The sequence below is a fragment of the Condylura cristata genome, unplaced genomic scaffold, assembly GCF_000260355.1.
Source record: "Condylura cristata isolate star-nosed mole 26May11 unplaced genomic scaffold, ConCri1.0 scaffold00034, whole genome shotgun sequence".
NCBI lineage: Eukaryota > Metazoa > Chordata > Mammalia > Eulipotyphla > Talpidae > Condylura > Condylura cristata.
In genome coordinates, this window is record NW_004567135.1 from 10,975,076 (window position 1) to 10,992,577 (window position 17,502).

General features: G+C 51.8%; 1 protein-coding gene across 1 annotated transcript in view; it reads right to left on the bottom strand.

The window, feature by feature from the left end:
• LOC101633443 (maestro heat-like repeat-containing protein family member 1) overlaps positions 1 to 17,502 on the bottom strand; it is a 56,311-nt gene that overhangs the window by 26,237 nt on the left and 12,572 nt on the right. Inside the window, exons 2-12 of the mRNA XM_012732320.1 lie at positions 10,852 to 10,974; positions 9,572 to 9,734; positions 8,457 to 8,600; positions 7,865 to 8,019; positions 7,383 to 7,520; positions 4,867 to 4,945; positions 4,246 to 4,356; positions 3,170 to 3,243; positions 2,149 to 2,268; positions 1,096 to 1,240; positions 119 to 162 (exon numbers count right to left, since the gene is read on the bottom strand). Coding sequence (XP_012587774.1) covers positions 119 to 162; positions 1,096 to 1,240; positions 2,149 to 2,268; positions 3,170 to 3,243; positions 4,246 to 4,356; positions 4,867 to 4,945; positions 7,383 to 7,520; positions 7,865 to 8,019; positions 8,457 to 8,600; positions 9,572 to 9,734; positions 10,852 to 10,974 — 1,296 coding nt within the window. The remainder of the gene's footprint in view (positions 1 to 118; positions 163 to 1,095; positions 1,241 to 2,148; positions 2,269 to 3,169; positions 3,244 to 4,245; positions 4,357 to 4,866; positions 4,946 to 7,382; positions 7,521 to 7,864; positions 8,020 to 8,456; positions 8,601 to 9,571; positions 9,735 to 10,851; positions 10,975 to 17,502) is intronic.

Here is a 17,502-nt window from a genome sequence, read left to right on the forward strand (position 1 = left end):
TGGATGGGTGGGTGGATGGGTGGATGGGGGGCTGGATGGGTGGCTGAATGGGTGGATGGGTGGGAGGGAGGGAGAGGTAGATGAACAGAGATGTACTATACATTCCAGCATCACTTACCACAAGACAGGTCAGGAGGTTCTGTGGGGTTACAAACTGGGTGGCTAAGAGAAAGAGAGTAGAAAGAAAAAGGACAGATTCAAGTCAGTTCTAGCCTACGCCAACTTCAGCCCACTATGGCTGCCCACCATCAGCACTTAGGGAAGGAGAAAAGCAAAGTGGAGAGAAGAGTAGGCGCCGATGTTATAGGGCTCGTGGCGTTTTGACTTAAAGCCTAAAAATCAAGCCATTATGTTTTTTGGTTTAAGCACACAGACACACACGTGCATGCACACCGTATGAAGAGCTGAGCAGACGCAACCTTGACTTCCACTGGGATTACAAGTCATGGGTGCGGGAGGCAAACGGAGAGTGGGCCTCAGAGTTGGAGCTAAGGGAGAACCAAGAGTCGGGCTTGTCCACCCACTCATGACCGTCTAATTCATACCAACGTGTTCATACCTTGACTAGTGCTCTAAAGTAAAGACTATAAAAAGGAAGAAGGAATTGTGTCTGGAATGTCCCTCTTCCAAACAGGTCTCCTTGTCACCTACAGGTGCTGCCGCCCCAATCCCTGGTCACCCAATCCTGGCCTCGGTTCTGGCCTGCACCTCCACCCCTTCTGCACACCCCTCCCCAGCCCTCCAGGGCCTCCACCTGCATCCTCCCCGCGCCCTCCTCCCGCGGCTGCACAATCACACCCTGTACCCCAGATGCACACCCTTGCACTTTGTTCTTTTAAAAATTTATTTCCTTATGCACATAGAACTAGAGTGCAGGCCAGAGGTGCAGGAGCTGAGAGGATTCACCAGAGACAGCGCAAGCTGCAGAAGAGGCGGATTTGCTGAAATGCACGGCTGAGGGGAACAGTGGACGGGACACAAGTCTGCTGCACCATGTGGGTCAGCTCCCTGGCTGGGGGGCTGAAGATGGCTTCACAGTGCTGCGCTCTAACCTGCTGCGCCACCAGGGAGGGCCCTGCATACCCCTGGACTTACGCGTGAGGTGGAAGTTGCTGAGGTAGGGGGCCTGGCCCTGGGCCTGGGCCTTCTGAGCCATTTCCACGACTGTCTTACTCAGGGGCACGAAGGCGAAGAGATTGCTGGGCTCACACATTATGGTGACCAATCTGGGCAAGGGTACCTGGCAGGGGGTGTGCAAGGCACTCACTGGCAAGCCCCTGATAAGCCCAGCCCTAAGTTCTCCAACCCACAGCCTTGTCTTCCTCTCTGGAAGGGCATCTGAGGTCTGCAGACAGACACACACACACCCCACATCCCACCATCACCACCAGCCCCACCACCACCACGCCGTATCGATCAACGATAACCAAGGTCCTGATAAAAATCACAGCAGGAAGGACTTGGTCAGATAGAGGGGCTTCCCGAAGTCTGGAATCCACAGGGCAACATCCCAAGGGCAGAAGACGTGCTGAAGGCCAGGAGGCAGAGCCCGCCAGGAGGAGGGCAGCTGTGACTCCAGGAGAGAGCATCCCAGCGGTCCTCTTCCCTTGGGCCCTTCACTCAACTCTGACCCACACATCGGCTCCTCTAGGCCCAGACTCCGCAGTTTCCTGTGACTGGCAGGCTGCGTTTTCTCCCCCTTGTGGACAGATGGGGAAACTGCAGCCCACACAGCAACTGACAGGACACAGAGCACAGCCGGCTTCCCCGCACACAGACAACTTTCAGGGGAGTCTAGGCACTTGAACGGGAGTTCTGGAGTTGGGAGGGCAGAATGTAAGAGGCTGGAGAGAGGAGGGGGTGAGCTCTGGGGGTGCGGAAATGGCCCTTTTGCCCCTGACTGCTTGTACCATTTGGAGAATCTTTGAACACATTATTCGGACGTCCTCTTCATTCTGGAATAGAAAAGATGTTAAGTCTGAAACCTGTGCCAGCTGCCCTCCTGCTCAGGTGATGCCAAAGCCCCCCCCCACCCCAAGCAGCAGCCATACACCCCTCTCATTTCCCTCCTGCTCCCACTTCGAAGTTTTCTTTAGCTCCCTCCGCCAGGCCTCCTGCCCTCCACCCCACCCCGCCCGCCTTGCTCACAGAGTACTCAGATTCACAGAGCTTGATGATGATGTAGTCCAGGATCGAGTTGCTCTGGGGCAGGGACAGGTAGTCGTGCCGCCCCAGCATCTCGATGAAGCTCAGGAGGGCCTTCCTCACCTGCGGGGTCACAGACCATCAGAGTGAGAGGGGATGGCGTGGCAGGGACGGCCGGTGTGCCGCCTGGGGTTCAGGTAAGGACATGGAGGAGCAGCCAGCGAGGGGTGTCTTCAAGGGACTCAGTCTCTGGTCCCCAAGTCCAAGTGTGACTCTTCAGCAGGTTCTGGGTGGTGACCGGGCACCGCTGGCTGAGCCTGATGAGACTGCATGCCGCCCGGGAGTTCCAGCCCACTCAGCTCCCACCACCCTCCTGGAGAACCGCAAGCGCCTACTTCTGCACCCCTCACATCCCGAGAGACGGGATGTTGGCAGGAATGGTGGGTGGTGCGGGTCTGAGTTCAGGATGTTCTGGGCTTTGGAGGGAAAGCAGGCACAAATCCCACAAGCTCTGGGGGTCGACCCTGCGAGATCCCCAGCTCTCCATTCACCTCCTGAAGGCTGAGGACTTTGCTTTCAGGGGTGATGCGTGGTCCTTGGCTTGGTGCCCAACCACCAGCTCTCATGCCCCCTGCCTGCCTCACATAACCTAAAGCTGGCAGCTGACACTCCAGCCCAAGCTGCAGGGCTTGGTGTAAAGACGGTGTCTGAACCTCGTGCCAGACACATCTGAGGTCTTCTCTGCAGACGCAACTCTCAGGAGACAGAACTAGAACACCACATCCCGGTAGGATACCCCGGGACTTTCCACCGAGAAGCCTCAGAAGACAGGCAGGAGCCACCTGTCGAGCAGCCACCTGTCAAACCTTCCTCAGGCTTTGAAGAGTCCCAAGGTAGCAGCCTGAGGCCTGTTGGGGGGCCTCACTCCTCATTCCCCCACAACCTTCCCCTCTGTGTTTACACTACCTTGAGGTCTCAAGAAAGCAAGCACCCTCCCAGCCCGGGCGTCCAGTCTCTTGCTCACTGGTTTGAGATCCTTTTGAACCATGACGATGGTTGAGTGCATGATCTCATTCCTCAGCTTTTCCGACTGGGGCACTAGAGAAAAGACAGGTGTGGGGCCTCAGTACCCTCCTGCTGCCTCTGGCGCTTTGGGGGTGTAAGAGGACAGCTGCGGGCCTTGGGGGGCCCTGAGGTACTGGGCTTCAAAGGCCAGGGGCATCTCCAGCGGTTATCTCCGCCACCCCTCTGCTTGCAGCCGGACTTAGTAGGGACCTGAAACGATGTTTATCCGGTTGACTCTGAGCACGCCCATGCAAACCCCTGCACACAGCCTGCTCGCTCCAAGCAGCCGACTGCACACTGCCTTGAATCATTTCACTGTGCGCACCCCAAGGTCCTTACTCCACAGTAGGATCCTGGAGATGGAAAGCGCCCTACTTCTAGGTGTGTTTTTGGTGCCTCGCGCTGTGCAAGGCACACAGCTTCGACTGAGGCTGAAGCCCACTTTGTGGGATATCATCCTAGACTGACCTCCCGAAAAGCGCCTGGGTGGTAGACACGGGTCAAAACACTACATTCAATCTTTTCTTCAAAACAACCCTGAATTGGGCCCTCCCTGGTGGCGCAGCGGGTTAAAGCACAGCACTGAGAATCTAAAGCCGCTTCCGCATGAGTTCGATTCCCGCCTGCCCCAGAGGTGACCACATGGCGCGGCAGACCTCTCCTGACCTGCCCGCTGCTCCCCTCAGCAGTGTACTTCGTCGATCTGCCTGTTCTGCTCCCCACTCTGTCTCTGGTGAAGCCTCTCACCGCCCCTGAGCCTCTGGCCTGTACCCCAGTTCTGTATGCCCAAATAAATAAATCTTTAAAAAAATAAAAAATAATAATAAATAAAACAGCCCTGAAGGCAGGGTTTACTTCTACCTCCATTTCGCAGGTGGTGAAGGCCAGCTGCCCAAGTGTGCCTACCTACGGCTGAGAGCCCATCAAACCCACGCTGACTTCTACACTGTGTGTTTAATGACTCCAGGGGCTGGTGCCCAGAGAAGGGAGGTCAAGTAGGAAAGAAGACCCCCAGCCAGGCCAAGTCACACTCACCTTCCAGGAACAAATCCATGAAGACGTGGAGAGCCGACTCCACCAGGGCCGGGTCCTTGGACTCCATGGTCTTGCGTATTAACAATACCACCTGGTCATTGTACAACTTGGCTATCAGAGGGTGAAGGGGAGGGAATCAAGGGAATCAAGGGCGTGTTTAAGCAGCAGGTGGTAAGCAGAAGTAAATCATGCTCACAGCAAACCACTGATGCCATGAACTGGGTAAACTGGGGTTCATCAGGTTGGTGAAGTTCAGGAGGAAGAGAGCGAGCTGGTGTTTTTCCAGTATTTGCCATGTGCCAAGCACGGGGCCCACGCTTCACCCGGACTGGAACTCGGCCCTCTCTGCCCCTGTGCCACAGCTCAGACACCTCTCGTGATCATCAAAGCCATGGCTGCAGTATCAGCTTTTGAGCTGGGGTTCATGAAAGGAAGCCAACGCCCGGGGAAGGGGTGGGGGCAGAGGAGGTGGCGGGCGAGGTCTGTGCTTCCCGAGGTTTGTTTTGCTTCGGACACGGCTCCCCTGGATGGCTTGGCAACTTTTCTAGAGGGACAGAAGCCCCATTCCAGGGCAGGGAGTGAGCACCACCCCACCCCCGGGGCCAGGGGAGTGTTACTCACTTAGGACACTGAAGGTCCTGAGGACCAGGAGACTGTTCTGGACAGAGTAAGAATCTGCGCTGTTTACTCTGATGTTCAGCTGTGGGGAGAACAAAGCCAGGAGACTGAGAGGACCCAGAACAGTGGCCCTAGAGCAGATGGGGACACCAAGGCACGTGGCCGTGAGACAGTGCTGCTGGCCATAAGGAGAGCAGGAAAATAGAACCAAGGAACCCGTGTTCCCGCCCCCAAGGGGGAGGAGCGAGTGGGCACCACACTAGGTATGTGGAAGGTGGGCTTGTCTTCTTCCTCCTACGCCCACTCAAGTGTACACCTCCGAGAGTCGGGGTGCAGCCCAGAGGCTCTGACATTTCCCACAGGTGAGATGGAGTGGTTTGAACCTCCTGCCTTTTCCCAGAGTTGGGGGGGGGAGCAAGTCCAGTCTCCCTCAAGAAGCAGGCAGAGTGGGGCCTGCACCCCTCCTAGACAGCACCCCACTCTGTGCTCAGAATCCAGGCAGCGCCTGTTGGGGGAACCCAAGTGTGGTGAAGGTCGCCCCGGCAGAGACTCCTGAGCCGCGTGGGGGATGTCACGGGGCTGGGGTGACCGTCTCCGAGGAGAGGGTAAGCCCAGGACCACACGTCCCTGCTCTCACCTGCCTGAACAATATGAGCATTATGTTTCCTAGCTGGGATTCCAAGTTCACACCGCCACAGCCGCTGAGAGCCAGGGAGTCCACGAGCTGGCAGATACACTGTGTGCGGAAAGGACAGGCAGCACGCTGGCCAGCGGGCCCCCCACTCCCACCCCACAGTCTCCGGGGAAGGCCCCTCTCGGTGCCCCTGTGAGGACCTCCCCGGCCGGCGGAGTGTCAGGGACCTTCCCCAGGAAGTCACAGGGCCTTGTCCTTCCAGCTAAACACAGCGGCGACCTGCCCTGCCCTATCCTGGCCCAGACAGCGGTCCTGATTCTCGAATACTCTCATCGCCCCATGGAAACCCAGAGCAGCTCAGCACACAGAGCCGTGGCTGACTTCAAAGAAGCGGGTAAAGTCCTCCTGGCCAACACAAGCCCTGGTTCTCCTTCTCTCGCCCCGGTCCTGAAAACCAGGCCTGAAAGTCCCCGTCAGTGCCAGCTCCCTGGTGGGCTTGACTAGTCTGAGAGCTCTACAAGTAGCCTACAAGCATTCCTTTTGGTTTTTAGTTTTCTTGATGTCTCACTGACATCATAAACTGCACGTGTTTGAGGTGTTTCACACAGGAAACCATAGCCTTGGTCAAGGTCACGAACATGCCCATCACCCCCAAAGTGGCCTTCTGGGAATCCCCTGATTTGCTCTTCTGTCACCACAGATCTATCACTTACTTTTTAAGAAACTGTCTAACTTTTTTTAAAACAAGAACTGGGGTACAGGCCAGAGGGGAATCCACCAGAAGACAGCGTGGGGAGCAAAACAGGCAGATGGACTGAAATACACTGCTGAGGGGAGCAGTGCGAGGGACAAGTGAGGTCTGTTGTGCCATGAGAGTCACCTTCCTGGCCAGGGATCAAACTAGTGCTGCAGTGGCTGTGGTAGCTTCATGGTGCTGTGCTTTAACCAGTTGCGCCAACAGGCAGGGCCCTCAATTGACCTTAAAATAGGGAGATTCCCCAGATGGGCTTGATCTAACCTCATGAACCTGATAATCTAGAGCCAAAGGTCAGATACAGGGAAATCAGAGAAAAGCCAAGCAACTGATGGATGTGACTGAATTCCCATAAAACCTTATTTATGAAACAAATTTAATGTCAGATTTGGCCTATAGGTTATGTTTTGCCAACTCCAGCATTAACTATTTATAAAAATTAATATGGAATGCAACTGTGGACTAAAACACAGAAAATTATACATTCTACTAGAACCATAGCTTCCTATGTGACCATACTGCAGAGGCATCTCAGAGGCTGGAGTCAGCAAGACGATAGCTGTTTGCTGTGAGGAAACCCTGAGGTGAAAAGAAAATTCCACAGACTGAGTTCACCCATCATGCATTGCTGAAAGAGAGAGCCTGAGATAATGTCCTGACTGCAGCGTACAGCTATAGGGCCATGTTCTAGAACAAGAAATTCAAGTATCTATCTTCCACACAGATAGCTTTAAGTTGACTGTAAGATAAAGAGATCACTTTGCAAAAAAAAAAAAAAAAAAAATCAATAAATAAAGAGGTCATTGCACTTATGGAGAAGACATGTCCTTTATCATTAGCTGAGAAAATTAGAAACCAACCTACTTTACTTACATTACTAACAGAGAATGTTTGAAATTAATTAGGTGTATTGTTTTCCTTTGCTCAATAATCATTACGTGGTGTCTCTGGGCATATTAGTTACCTATGTAAACCAAGAGTCAACCATGGAGAAATGTGCTGACAGCCTCCAGGTCTGGATCCTCAGCCTGCTCTGAATAGCCTCCTTCATAGGTTGCTCTTTTGACTACACTTTGAATTCACTTCAAGCAATAGTTATTTGGGCAACAGTCTCACCTCCACCCTACTTACCTGGGAGATGTAGAAAGGTGTCACATTGTTGGACATCGTCATCAACCAGCGGATTAACTGGTTCACTTGGTTCTTGAGTTTGGATGGTGCAATGAGGAAGAAGAGGTGGCCAATGATGACCAGGGTCTGCTCTGCCACCTGAGCCCAAGGAGATACACGCACTGGCCTCAGCTCAGGGAGGAATGTGGGGCAAGGCTTGGCGTGGCGCTTTGTACTCTAAGGACCTAGCGCACACCTGGCAAATCAGGGTGATCAGGAGATTAACTGCATATAGAACTGAGTGGACAGTGGCGTTTTCTCTGACTGTGCCCTTGTCTGGATGCAGTCTGGAGGAGCCTGAGGGGAGTCACCTTACTCTCCTGGAGAAGTCTGGTGAGTTACTGTTCCATGGGCATGTGGACAGACACGGTCTTTCCCCACCTCTGGCTCAAGGGTCACCCCTTCTGCCCATCCACCAGACCCCTGCTCTCCCCCAGTCCCACCTTTCCCTTGCTCTTCATGGGCCAACGATTGAAGAGCACCCGGAGAGTGTGGTAGGCCTTGATGGACACCGCCTCCTGTGTGATGTCCATCACTTCATCAGCACTGGCGCCCAGATCCAGGTGCTTCCGAGCGCTGAGGACCAATCCATTGAGTACTGTGTGGGAAGCAGGGAGCTGGGCTGCTCATCACCCTTCTCTTCCCACAAAGGGAAACATCCATACACAGGGGCATTGTCCCCTCATCCCAACCCTAAGAGGGCCTCTGGCCCTCAGGAGAGACCAACCCACTCACCACCCCACCCCCACTCTCTTGCCTTCCAACTGCTGACTCACCCGGGGGTTGTGGGGAGAAAGTGATGGAGGCTGTCAACCCCCCAGCACCCTCCTCAAGCTCGGTCCTTGCCTCAAACCAAGCCATGAAAGGCCAGATGGAGAAAAGGAGCTGCTCACACCTGGCCTACTTTAGATGAGTGCACTCCTGCCCCTTCTCCAGGTTCCTGGGTCCACATTCAGAAAACCCAATCTCTCCCTGCTCTTCTTTCCTCCACCCCTAACTCCCAAAGAAGTTTGCACAGGCCCGCCTGCCGCTCACCCTGACATATGGCCAACATGTCTTCCTCTTCCTGTGCCAGCCTCAGAAGGCGCAGGACATGTTCCCACGTGGTGCCGATGCAGTGGGCTGTACCTGGGGGAGAGTGCGAGAAGAATCCTTGCTCCAGGGAGGGGAGGCGACCGCCTTCACGGACAGACGGCATTGAGGTGGCATTGAGGGGCCGGAAGACCTGGGTTCTGCTCACTAGCTCTGCCTCCAACCTGGAGCAAGTAACTTAATATAGCTGAGCCTCGGCTTCCTCCGCGCCAAGGAGGACCTCGGTACCCGATGTTATGCGTCACAGGAGGGCAATGAGCAGGACGCCATGAGGCCCTGCCACAGCCTGGGCACACACACAGCCTGGGACCCTTAAAGAAACAAACGGCAGCTCTCTGCAGTCGGTGGGACCCTGCCAGGAGACGCGTTTCTGCCTTCGTGGGCCCTGGGCTTGCTGGGCAGCCCAGCCTGAGAGCCTGTGCGTCTCAAACCTCATGCCCAGGTCGGCTAATAACCCCCAGCCTCTCTTGGTAAAAAAAATAAAAAAGGGGGGGGCAGGGGGGCAGGGGTGTTATTTGTCCAGCGACTTGACTTTTCTTGCTCGCTTGGTGTTGGAGGGAGGGACTGGGGTGAGGGAGCCTTTTCTGTTGTTTGTTCCTGTGCCAGGATAGAACCTGGACCTCAGGCCTCGGCCTCACCTGCGCAATAATGGATGTCAGCAAAGTGCACAAGCCAAGCCGTCGCCACAGTCTATATGCACACACTGCCCTCCTCAGCACACAGCTTCAGGGTCCCCAAAACTACAGCACCTGTCACTTATTCTGCTCCCCACACCACCGCTGATTGGGAACTTTCTGTCTCTTCCTTCCATCTACATTTGCTTCCAAGTCGTCTCTCCAGCTCTAGTCTCCTCTGTTGTGATATTTTCCTATTGTGCTGCGCCTGGTCAGTCTCCTTCCTGACCAGGACCCCACAGGGTCCTGGCTGGCTCCTCCCCACCACACACCCATGGCTGCTGAGTGAGATGTTCAGTGGAAGCGCCAGGAGGATGGACACCTACAGCACCCGCCAGACCCTGTCCTCTGTTCAGACTCACTCTCCGCCACAGGGACCCTTACCCGGGCAGCCACTGAGTTTTCCAATGGCAACCAGGAGGCTTCTGGGAGGCAAGTTGTACAGATGGACTCTGTCCCAGAGTTTCTCGATGATCATTCTTGGAAAGTGGGACCCGATCGCCAGCAGGACTGCAGTACATTTCTCCTCCAGGTCTTGTTCTGGTTTCTGGAGACAGGAAGACGTGAGTGTCCCAAGGTTAATCCCCTAGATGAGTCCTCAGGCTTCTGAGAATCAGCCTTGGTCTAGAAGTAATTCTCTTCTATCCAAAGGGAAGGAATTCACCTGCCTCGTCCAATGCTCACCTTTTCAGTGATGGAGCACAAGAGCTTCTTGGAGTGTGCAAGAGCACGAGAAGACAAGAATTCTCTGGTTTGTGTGTTGGGTAAGAGTGGGGATCAGGGTCCCCAGGTCAGGGAGATCCCCGCACAGCAGTTAGTGGGGAGATTGTGGAGGCAACTTTAAAAGGCCCCAGTAGGTCAAGGATTTTGATCAGGAGAGGTATATGGTAAGGAAAGTGGAAAACTGGAAGGAAGGTACCCTAGAAAATAAGACAGCCTGGGCCCTCCCTGGTGGCTCTGTGAAGCTATTCCGGCCCCTGCAGCACAAGTCGATCCCTGGCCAGGGAGGGGATCTCTCCTGTCCCACCCGCTGCTCCCCTCAGCAGTGCACTTCATCAATCTGCCTATTCTGCTCCCCTCTCTGTCTCTAGTGAATCCTCTCACTCTCTCACCTCTCACCAGAGGTGTGGGAGACACACCTCTGGCCTGTACCCCAGTTCTTGTGTGCATAAATAAATAAAAAAAAAAAAGAAGACACCCAATTAATGCAGTGTCAGGAGAGTCAATACAGAGGTAAACAGGTAAACAGGTAAGCAGAGTCATGAGTCATAGTCTACGGGGGGCAAGCAGACAGGTGGGTGAAATAGGTTAGCAGTGGAGATTGGCTGGCTGAGCCGCAGTAACAACAGGAACTGCCCAGGGCATCCCAGGAGGGGGTCAGGACTGAAGACCAAGCCAGATTTTGAGGCCAACAGCCCCAATCCTTCTCCCCTTTCCATCTAACCTTTCGCCCCTTCATTATGTGCAATTCCGTCCAGGTCACAATTCTTGGGACACACTCAAGGGTAAGACGGGCTCTCGCAAACCGTCAGAAGCTGGAGGGACTCGTGTTCCAGGTCCCACTTAGTTCTCAAGTGCAATTACCCAGTAGAAATGGGCTTCTGGGCTCAGACGTAGGGTCCTCTTTCCCTAGCGCCCTCAACCCAGACACACGGGCTCCTCACCACCGTCCTCAGGTACTTGATGATGATATCTGTCACTTTCTGGCACAGTGGAGTTGCCAACTTGTTATTTATGATTTTGACTTCCAGAACCTTGAGGGTTTGTAGGATATTCTCTGCAGACACCTATTGGAGAGAAGGGACTCAAGAAAGGCAGGTTGAAGGCTGGAGATTCCTGAGAACAGCAATCCCTGATAGAGCAAGGCAGGAGAAGAGGAAATCTAGCAGAGGGTGAAGCTGGACCAGGGATCAGTGAGTGGGAAAGAGGTGGTCAGGGCCATGGCGACCAGCCTGGAGGCCAGCACGGACTGTCCTGCTGGGAAGTTCTCCACACTCCTCAGGCACAACGGGTATGTGCCCAAATCGCCTCACTGGTGGAGGTGGTCTCACCAGGGCCAGAGTCAGGAAGGTGTCTGAGTGTCCTCACCTGGCCAGCAACTTGGAGCGCATCATTAAAGTTGTCAGTGAACTTTTCTGAGATATCCCATGCCAATTCTCTGTGAGGGGTCTCTGGGAGGTCTGTCATAGCTATAAATATGCCTGAAAGGAATAAAGAGAGAGGAAGCTGTTTCTCTCCTGCTGGAAGTAGGTATTTCCTTAAAGCTGGGGCCATGTTAGGATGAAAACAAGAATCAAGAAGATACTGGGCCCTCCCTGATGGCGCAACAGGTTAGGACACAGCAGTGCAAGCTGGCCGCAGCCGCTTCAGTGCGAGTTCAAGCCCCAGCCCGAGGTGTTCACATGGCGTGGCAGACCTCTCCTGGCCTGCCCCCTGCACCCCTCAGCAGTGTACTTCGTCCATCTGCCTGTTCTGCTCCCCACTCTGTCTCTGGTGAAGCTTCTCACCACCCCTGCACCTCTCACCTGTACCCCACCTGTATCCCAGCTATGTATAAATAAACCTTTAAAAAAAAAAAAAAGAATAAGAAACCAGGGCCTCCCTGATGGCACAGGGTGTTAAAGTCTCAGCACTATTAAGCTATCACCAGCCACTGCAGCACAAGTTCACACCCCAGCCAGGGAGATGACCCCCATGGCACAGCAGACCTCTCCTGTCCTGCCCGCTGCTCCCCTCAGCAGTGTATTTCAGTTGATCTGCCCATTCTGCTCCCCACTCTGTCTCTGGTGAGTCCTCTCACCCCCGCACTTCGGCCTGTACCCCAGTTCTTGCATGCATAAATAAATTAAAAAAAAAAAAGAATAAGATATCAGAAAATACAAGTTGGGCTCCTTACTTAGACTGCCCCTCACAAACATATCTCAGGGATATGCACCTGCAGTCTTGATTAAAAGTGATAGAAAAACAACAGAAATTTATTTGGTCCAGCTCAGGTTATCTATCACTAGAAAGGATTATTTGTGTTCTGGGTTGTGATTTGTTCACACACTACTTAACATTTTAACAAACCTTATTTTATTCATTTGTAAAATGATGGTGGAGAAATACTAGCAGGCATATAGAAATTAGCTCATAAGTGTTAGGAGCACTCTATGAGGTAATAAATGTAAAACAGGGCCTGCCACGTAGTAAGAACTCAAGGAATGCTGATTATCATTATGATTCTCAAATAGGAACCGGGGGCACCCTGATCCTGTATCTCTGTATGAGAAGAGCTTTTTTACTCATTTTAAGAGCTGGTCTGGACACTGGATTGGGGCAAGGGTACACGAGAGATAACCCAAAAAACAAGTGGAAAGGAAGTGTATGTACAAGGGGAAGAGAGGAGAGGGCGGGAAAAACAGACACCACTTACAGACGAAACTCAGTTTCCCTGGGCCGTGCGGAAATCTAGCTCTATAACTATAACCAACAATACCACTAATTGGAACATGAAATTACTCCATGGGAGACTGGTTTTATAGAAACAGTCTCTCAAAGAGAGACTTTATTTAATGAAATAATGATAACCATTATCCTCAATATCAATTAAAAATGCTTAGGGTGCTTAAGATAACGAAGAAATGAATCCCATTTTAAAAGACCAAAATCTTAAAAAGTGATGACAGACAGACCTCGACTGGAGAAAGAATCAATTAGAAAACTTAAAAGCTAAAAACATAGACATTCAAATTTTAAATCTTAACAAGGTGTAATCAAGACTGAAGTTATGGAAGGAATTAGAAAATAGTTCTTAGGAATTCACCCTACATGCGATGCAGAAAAATAAAATAATTTTAAATGAGGGAAGACATGGAGGATAGAGTGAAAGAACGTCAAGAAATGGTGAAGTCATTTTGGATTTTTTTACTGTTATAAACAAAGTATGAATGAGAAGTCTATTTACTGATTTACTGAATGGTTGAGTCATCGCCCTGTGTCAGGCACTGGTTGAGTCATCGCTCTGCATCAGGCACTGTACGGTAACAATGGACCTGAATGCCCCTCTTAGCAAGCTGCAGTAATTGGGATAAGCGTGAAGACTGGCTTAGCCTGCAAAGCCCAAGTTAGTAACAGATGGGAACCTTTGCCCGTGGCAGTGATCCTGCTGCCCAACGAGGCTAAGAACATTCACAAACCTGTGCTGTGGGAAGACAAGGACAACTAGCTGAGGAAACAATCCAGCAGATGATGATCTTGATGTTACTCTTTTAGCTTCAGATGCTCCAGGAAAAGAAAAAAATAGATCACTATTAATTTGAGGGAGTAAAAAGCAGGGTAGAATTAAAGCATCAGACAACACAACACAAAAGATGAGACAAGGGGCACACCCTGTGGCACAACAGGTTAAAGCGCAGCCCTGTGAAGCTGTCTGCAGCCACTGCAGCTCGAGTTCGATCCCCGGCCAGGGAGCTGACCCACACGGCGCAGCCAACCTCCCCTGACCCCCACCTCCTCCCTGCTGCTCCGCTCAGCAGTGTATTTCAGTGAATCCGTCTGTTCCGCTCCCCGCTCTGTCTCTGGTGAGTTCTCTCACCCCCCGCACCTCTGGCCCACCCCAGTTCTTGTAATCATAAATAAGTCTTTTAAAAAAAAAAAAGTTGAAGAGGGAGGTAATAGGGCAGCGAAGGCCTTACAGATGCTGATCTTGTTCAGGATGAGAGAATCAGTGAGCTTCAACTAGACGTTCCGAATAGGAGCTTAGAATGAATGCTTAAAATTTTCCAGATGACAATATCCTGGTATCATCTGAGTTGCAAACTCTTACTTCTAAATGTTCATTTCCTTTCATTTCTTGCAGGACTTCAAACTCAATACACGCCACATCGAATGCATTGTCTTCTCTCCATCCAAACTCACTCCCTGTCTGGGTCATCTCTGAGTCCTCCTCTCCTGCACCCCCCTCATGCCTCTCGAAAGCAGAGGCTTCTATTATTGAGGCTCCCCTGAGTCCATCCCTCCCTAGCCTTATGCAGCTACTGTCCTGTCCTGGTTCACTGGGGACAGCGGCTGCAACTGACGTCTATCTCCACTCTTGAGTCTCTCTAACCTGACCCTGCGCCAGACTGTTTCTGTCCTTCTCACCCACACAGGTGGACAACAGCGCCACAAGAAGTTCAGATGGCGCAGAGGAAGGACCTCCTGGGGAAACCGTCTAATTGTTGAGAAACAATCACATCTTAGCAACCAAGCTGGGAATGTTCTACTTGGAATAGACACATACCTTCTATTCCAAAGAAACTCAACATGAAGGGTGGCTCCCTGTCCTAAGCATGACTCCTGGAAAGAAATGGCATTCTCATAACTTCTTTTTTTTTCCCCAAAGATTTATTTATTTAATACATATAGAACTGGGGTACAGGCCAAGGACTGGGTATTGGGGTGAGAGGATTCACCAGGGACAGAGTGGGAAGCAGAAGAGGCAGATGGACTGAAATACCCTGCTGAGGGAGCAACAGATGAGAGACAGAGGTCTGCTGTGCTATGTGGGTCAGCTCCCTGGCCAGGGATTGAACTCATGCTGCAGCGGTTGTGATAGTTTCATAGTGCTGTATTTTAACCTGCTGCACTACCAGAGAGGGCCCTCTCATAACTTCTTTAAAACTCCTGCCATAGTACTTAGTGAATAAATATTTCTGGGCCTTCCTGGCAGAGCCTAGGTTAAAGTATCAGAGCTATCAAGCTATTGCCAGCCACTGACCCACATGGACCAAAGACCTCTCCTGTCTCCCCGCTGCTCCCCTCAGCAGTGTATGTCAGTAGATCCGCCTGTTCTGCTCCCCACTCTGTCTCTGTTGAATCCTCTCATCCTTCGCATCTCTGGCGTGCACTCCAGCTCTTGTGTGTATAAATAAATAAATCTTAAAAAAATAAAAATAAACACATTACTTTTGTCATGTGAAAATGGTCCTTAAATATATCTTTTCAAAATGCATTTAAATCACTTGAAAAATTAGCAAATGGTCTATTAAGAGTAAGGAGGTTGGCCCTCCCTGGTGATGCAGCGGGTTAAAGCACAGCACAGAGAAGCTAAAGCCACTTCTGCATGAGTTCGATTCCCGCCTGCCCCGGAGGAGACCACATGGCGCGGCAGACCTCTCCTGACCCGCCCGCTGCTCCCCTCAGCAGTGTACTTCGTCCATCTACCTGTTCTGCTCCCCGCTCTGTCTCTGGTGAAGCCTCTCACCACCCTTGCATTTCTGGCCTGTACCCCTCAGTTCTGTATGCATAAATAAATAAATCTTTAAAAAAAAAAAAAAGAGTAAGGAGGTTTATACAGAAAGCCGAAACCAGGGGAGTTTGACAAAAATGTTTATTTTATTGTCTTGCTGCTAGGAACTGTGAAGGTGTTCAAGGTCAATCTAACATGATTGCTGACTTCCAAGAACATAGGAGGTATGAGTAAAAAACATGCAACAGAGTTATAACATAGGACAACATCTGCAATATTTTTTAAAAAGTATTTAGTTATGCATGTAAGAACTAGGGTACAGGCCAGAGGTATTTTTTCAGAACATTGTACTGCCTGTAACATTGCATGTGTTGGGCCTCCCCAGTGGTGCAAGGGGTTAAGTCTCAGCTCTATGAAGCTGTGTGCAGCCACTGCAGCACACATTTAATCCCCGGATGGGGAAATGACCCACAAGGTGCAGCAGACCTCTCCTGTCTCACCTGCTGCTCCCCTCAGCAGTGTACTCCAGTCAGTCAGTCCATCTGTTCTGCTCCCCACTCTGTCTCGGATGAAGCTTCTCACCTCCTGACTTCTGGCCTGTACTTATGTGCATAAGTAAAGGAGCCTTAAAAAAAAGGGAAGAACAAGTGACAGGAAGGGCCCCAGGAGGGAACTGTGTGGGACACGCCCAGGGTGGGGCTTGGAAAGGGGAAACGGGAAAAGGCCTCAATACTGAAAATACAGAAAGTGGAGCTCACCTGAGTGTAGGGGGAACAGAGGACACCATGTTTGAGGGTTCCTTGGCTATGCAAGTGGAGAGATTTCCTAGTCACTGAGAGAGAATGACCACGACAAAGGGCCCAGAGGCCTGGTAAACATCAGCATTATTATGCTGAGATGAAGGAAAAAACCCTGGGGAGGAGGAGGCTGAGAGAAACAGTTCAACGAGAGACTGAGCTGTAGAGAGAGCTCGGGATTCAGAGCTGGTGTCTGCAGCCCTCGCCAGGGCTCTGGAGTCTCTTCCGAGAGCGGCTCTCACAGACACAGTGCAGTTACAGCTTCTGCCAGGGCACCACTTTCACTATGGGGCTAAGAAGCCTCAGAAGCACAGTCCCTCCGGGCCTGGGGGCCATCCACCCTCCGAGTCTTTGAAAGAATGGCCACACGACTCTTTCTGCCTCTGAGTCTTGTCCTCTGCGTCCCTTGATGGAAACCTAGGACCATGATTCTCCTCTGAGCAGAAGCTGTTGTCTTCTCCTGCCCTGCACTCCTCAGCTAGGCACGGAGCCCGTCACCTGCAGTCTTGCTTGACCAGTGTCTCCCAGGCCTCACCCCAGAGGCTGCCCACTCCCTCAGCGGACAGGCCTCTATTCATCCAGATGAGCCTAACATCTGGAGAAGCTTCTTGGTATAGATACCAAGTCCAGGTCATGGCCCTCCCTAGAGAGTTCTTGCCCACAAGCATAGGAGAGCATTTCTCACACCACACTGCAGTTATTAGCTAAGTGATCGGTCTCTTGCTTCATCTCCATCCCCTGCACTGACCACAGGCTCTGTGGAGGAGGGTACTAGTCCCACTGCCTGCACGTAATAGACAGTTGGAAAATATGCATTCATAAGTGATGCTAACAGGAAGAGACACTAAATAGTCTGAGACCCATCAGGAAGCTGCAGGGAAGAAGCAGTGAGAAGTAACAAGGATCCCAAGTCTCTTCTGCCCACTCCCTGGCACCCTTTGTTCAAGGTGGGGGGTGGGAGTATCATGCTCCCCTTGGTTCCACTGCCTGGATGCCCTTCTGGGCTATGTACTCTGCAAAAACAAGAAATGATCATCTTTCAAGTGCCAATTCCAGCATTTCCTCCTGGGAGGCATTTTTTTTTTTTTTTTTTTTTTTTGTGAAACTAATCTCAGTTGTGCCTTCAGTGTTACTCGGCAGTCCTATTATACGTGCTTCTGACATCTCCCTTAGCTGCTATTCCAAACCTTTACCACTCCTCAAAGCTTTCAATCTTCTCTCTTTGGGATGACCTTGCTTCTGAGTGAGGGGCTAGCACTTACCAAGAGTGACTTATTTCCTGTTCCCACCCACATGCCCGCAAGTCT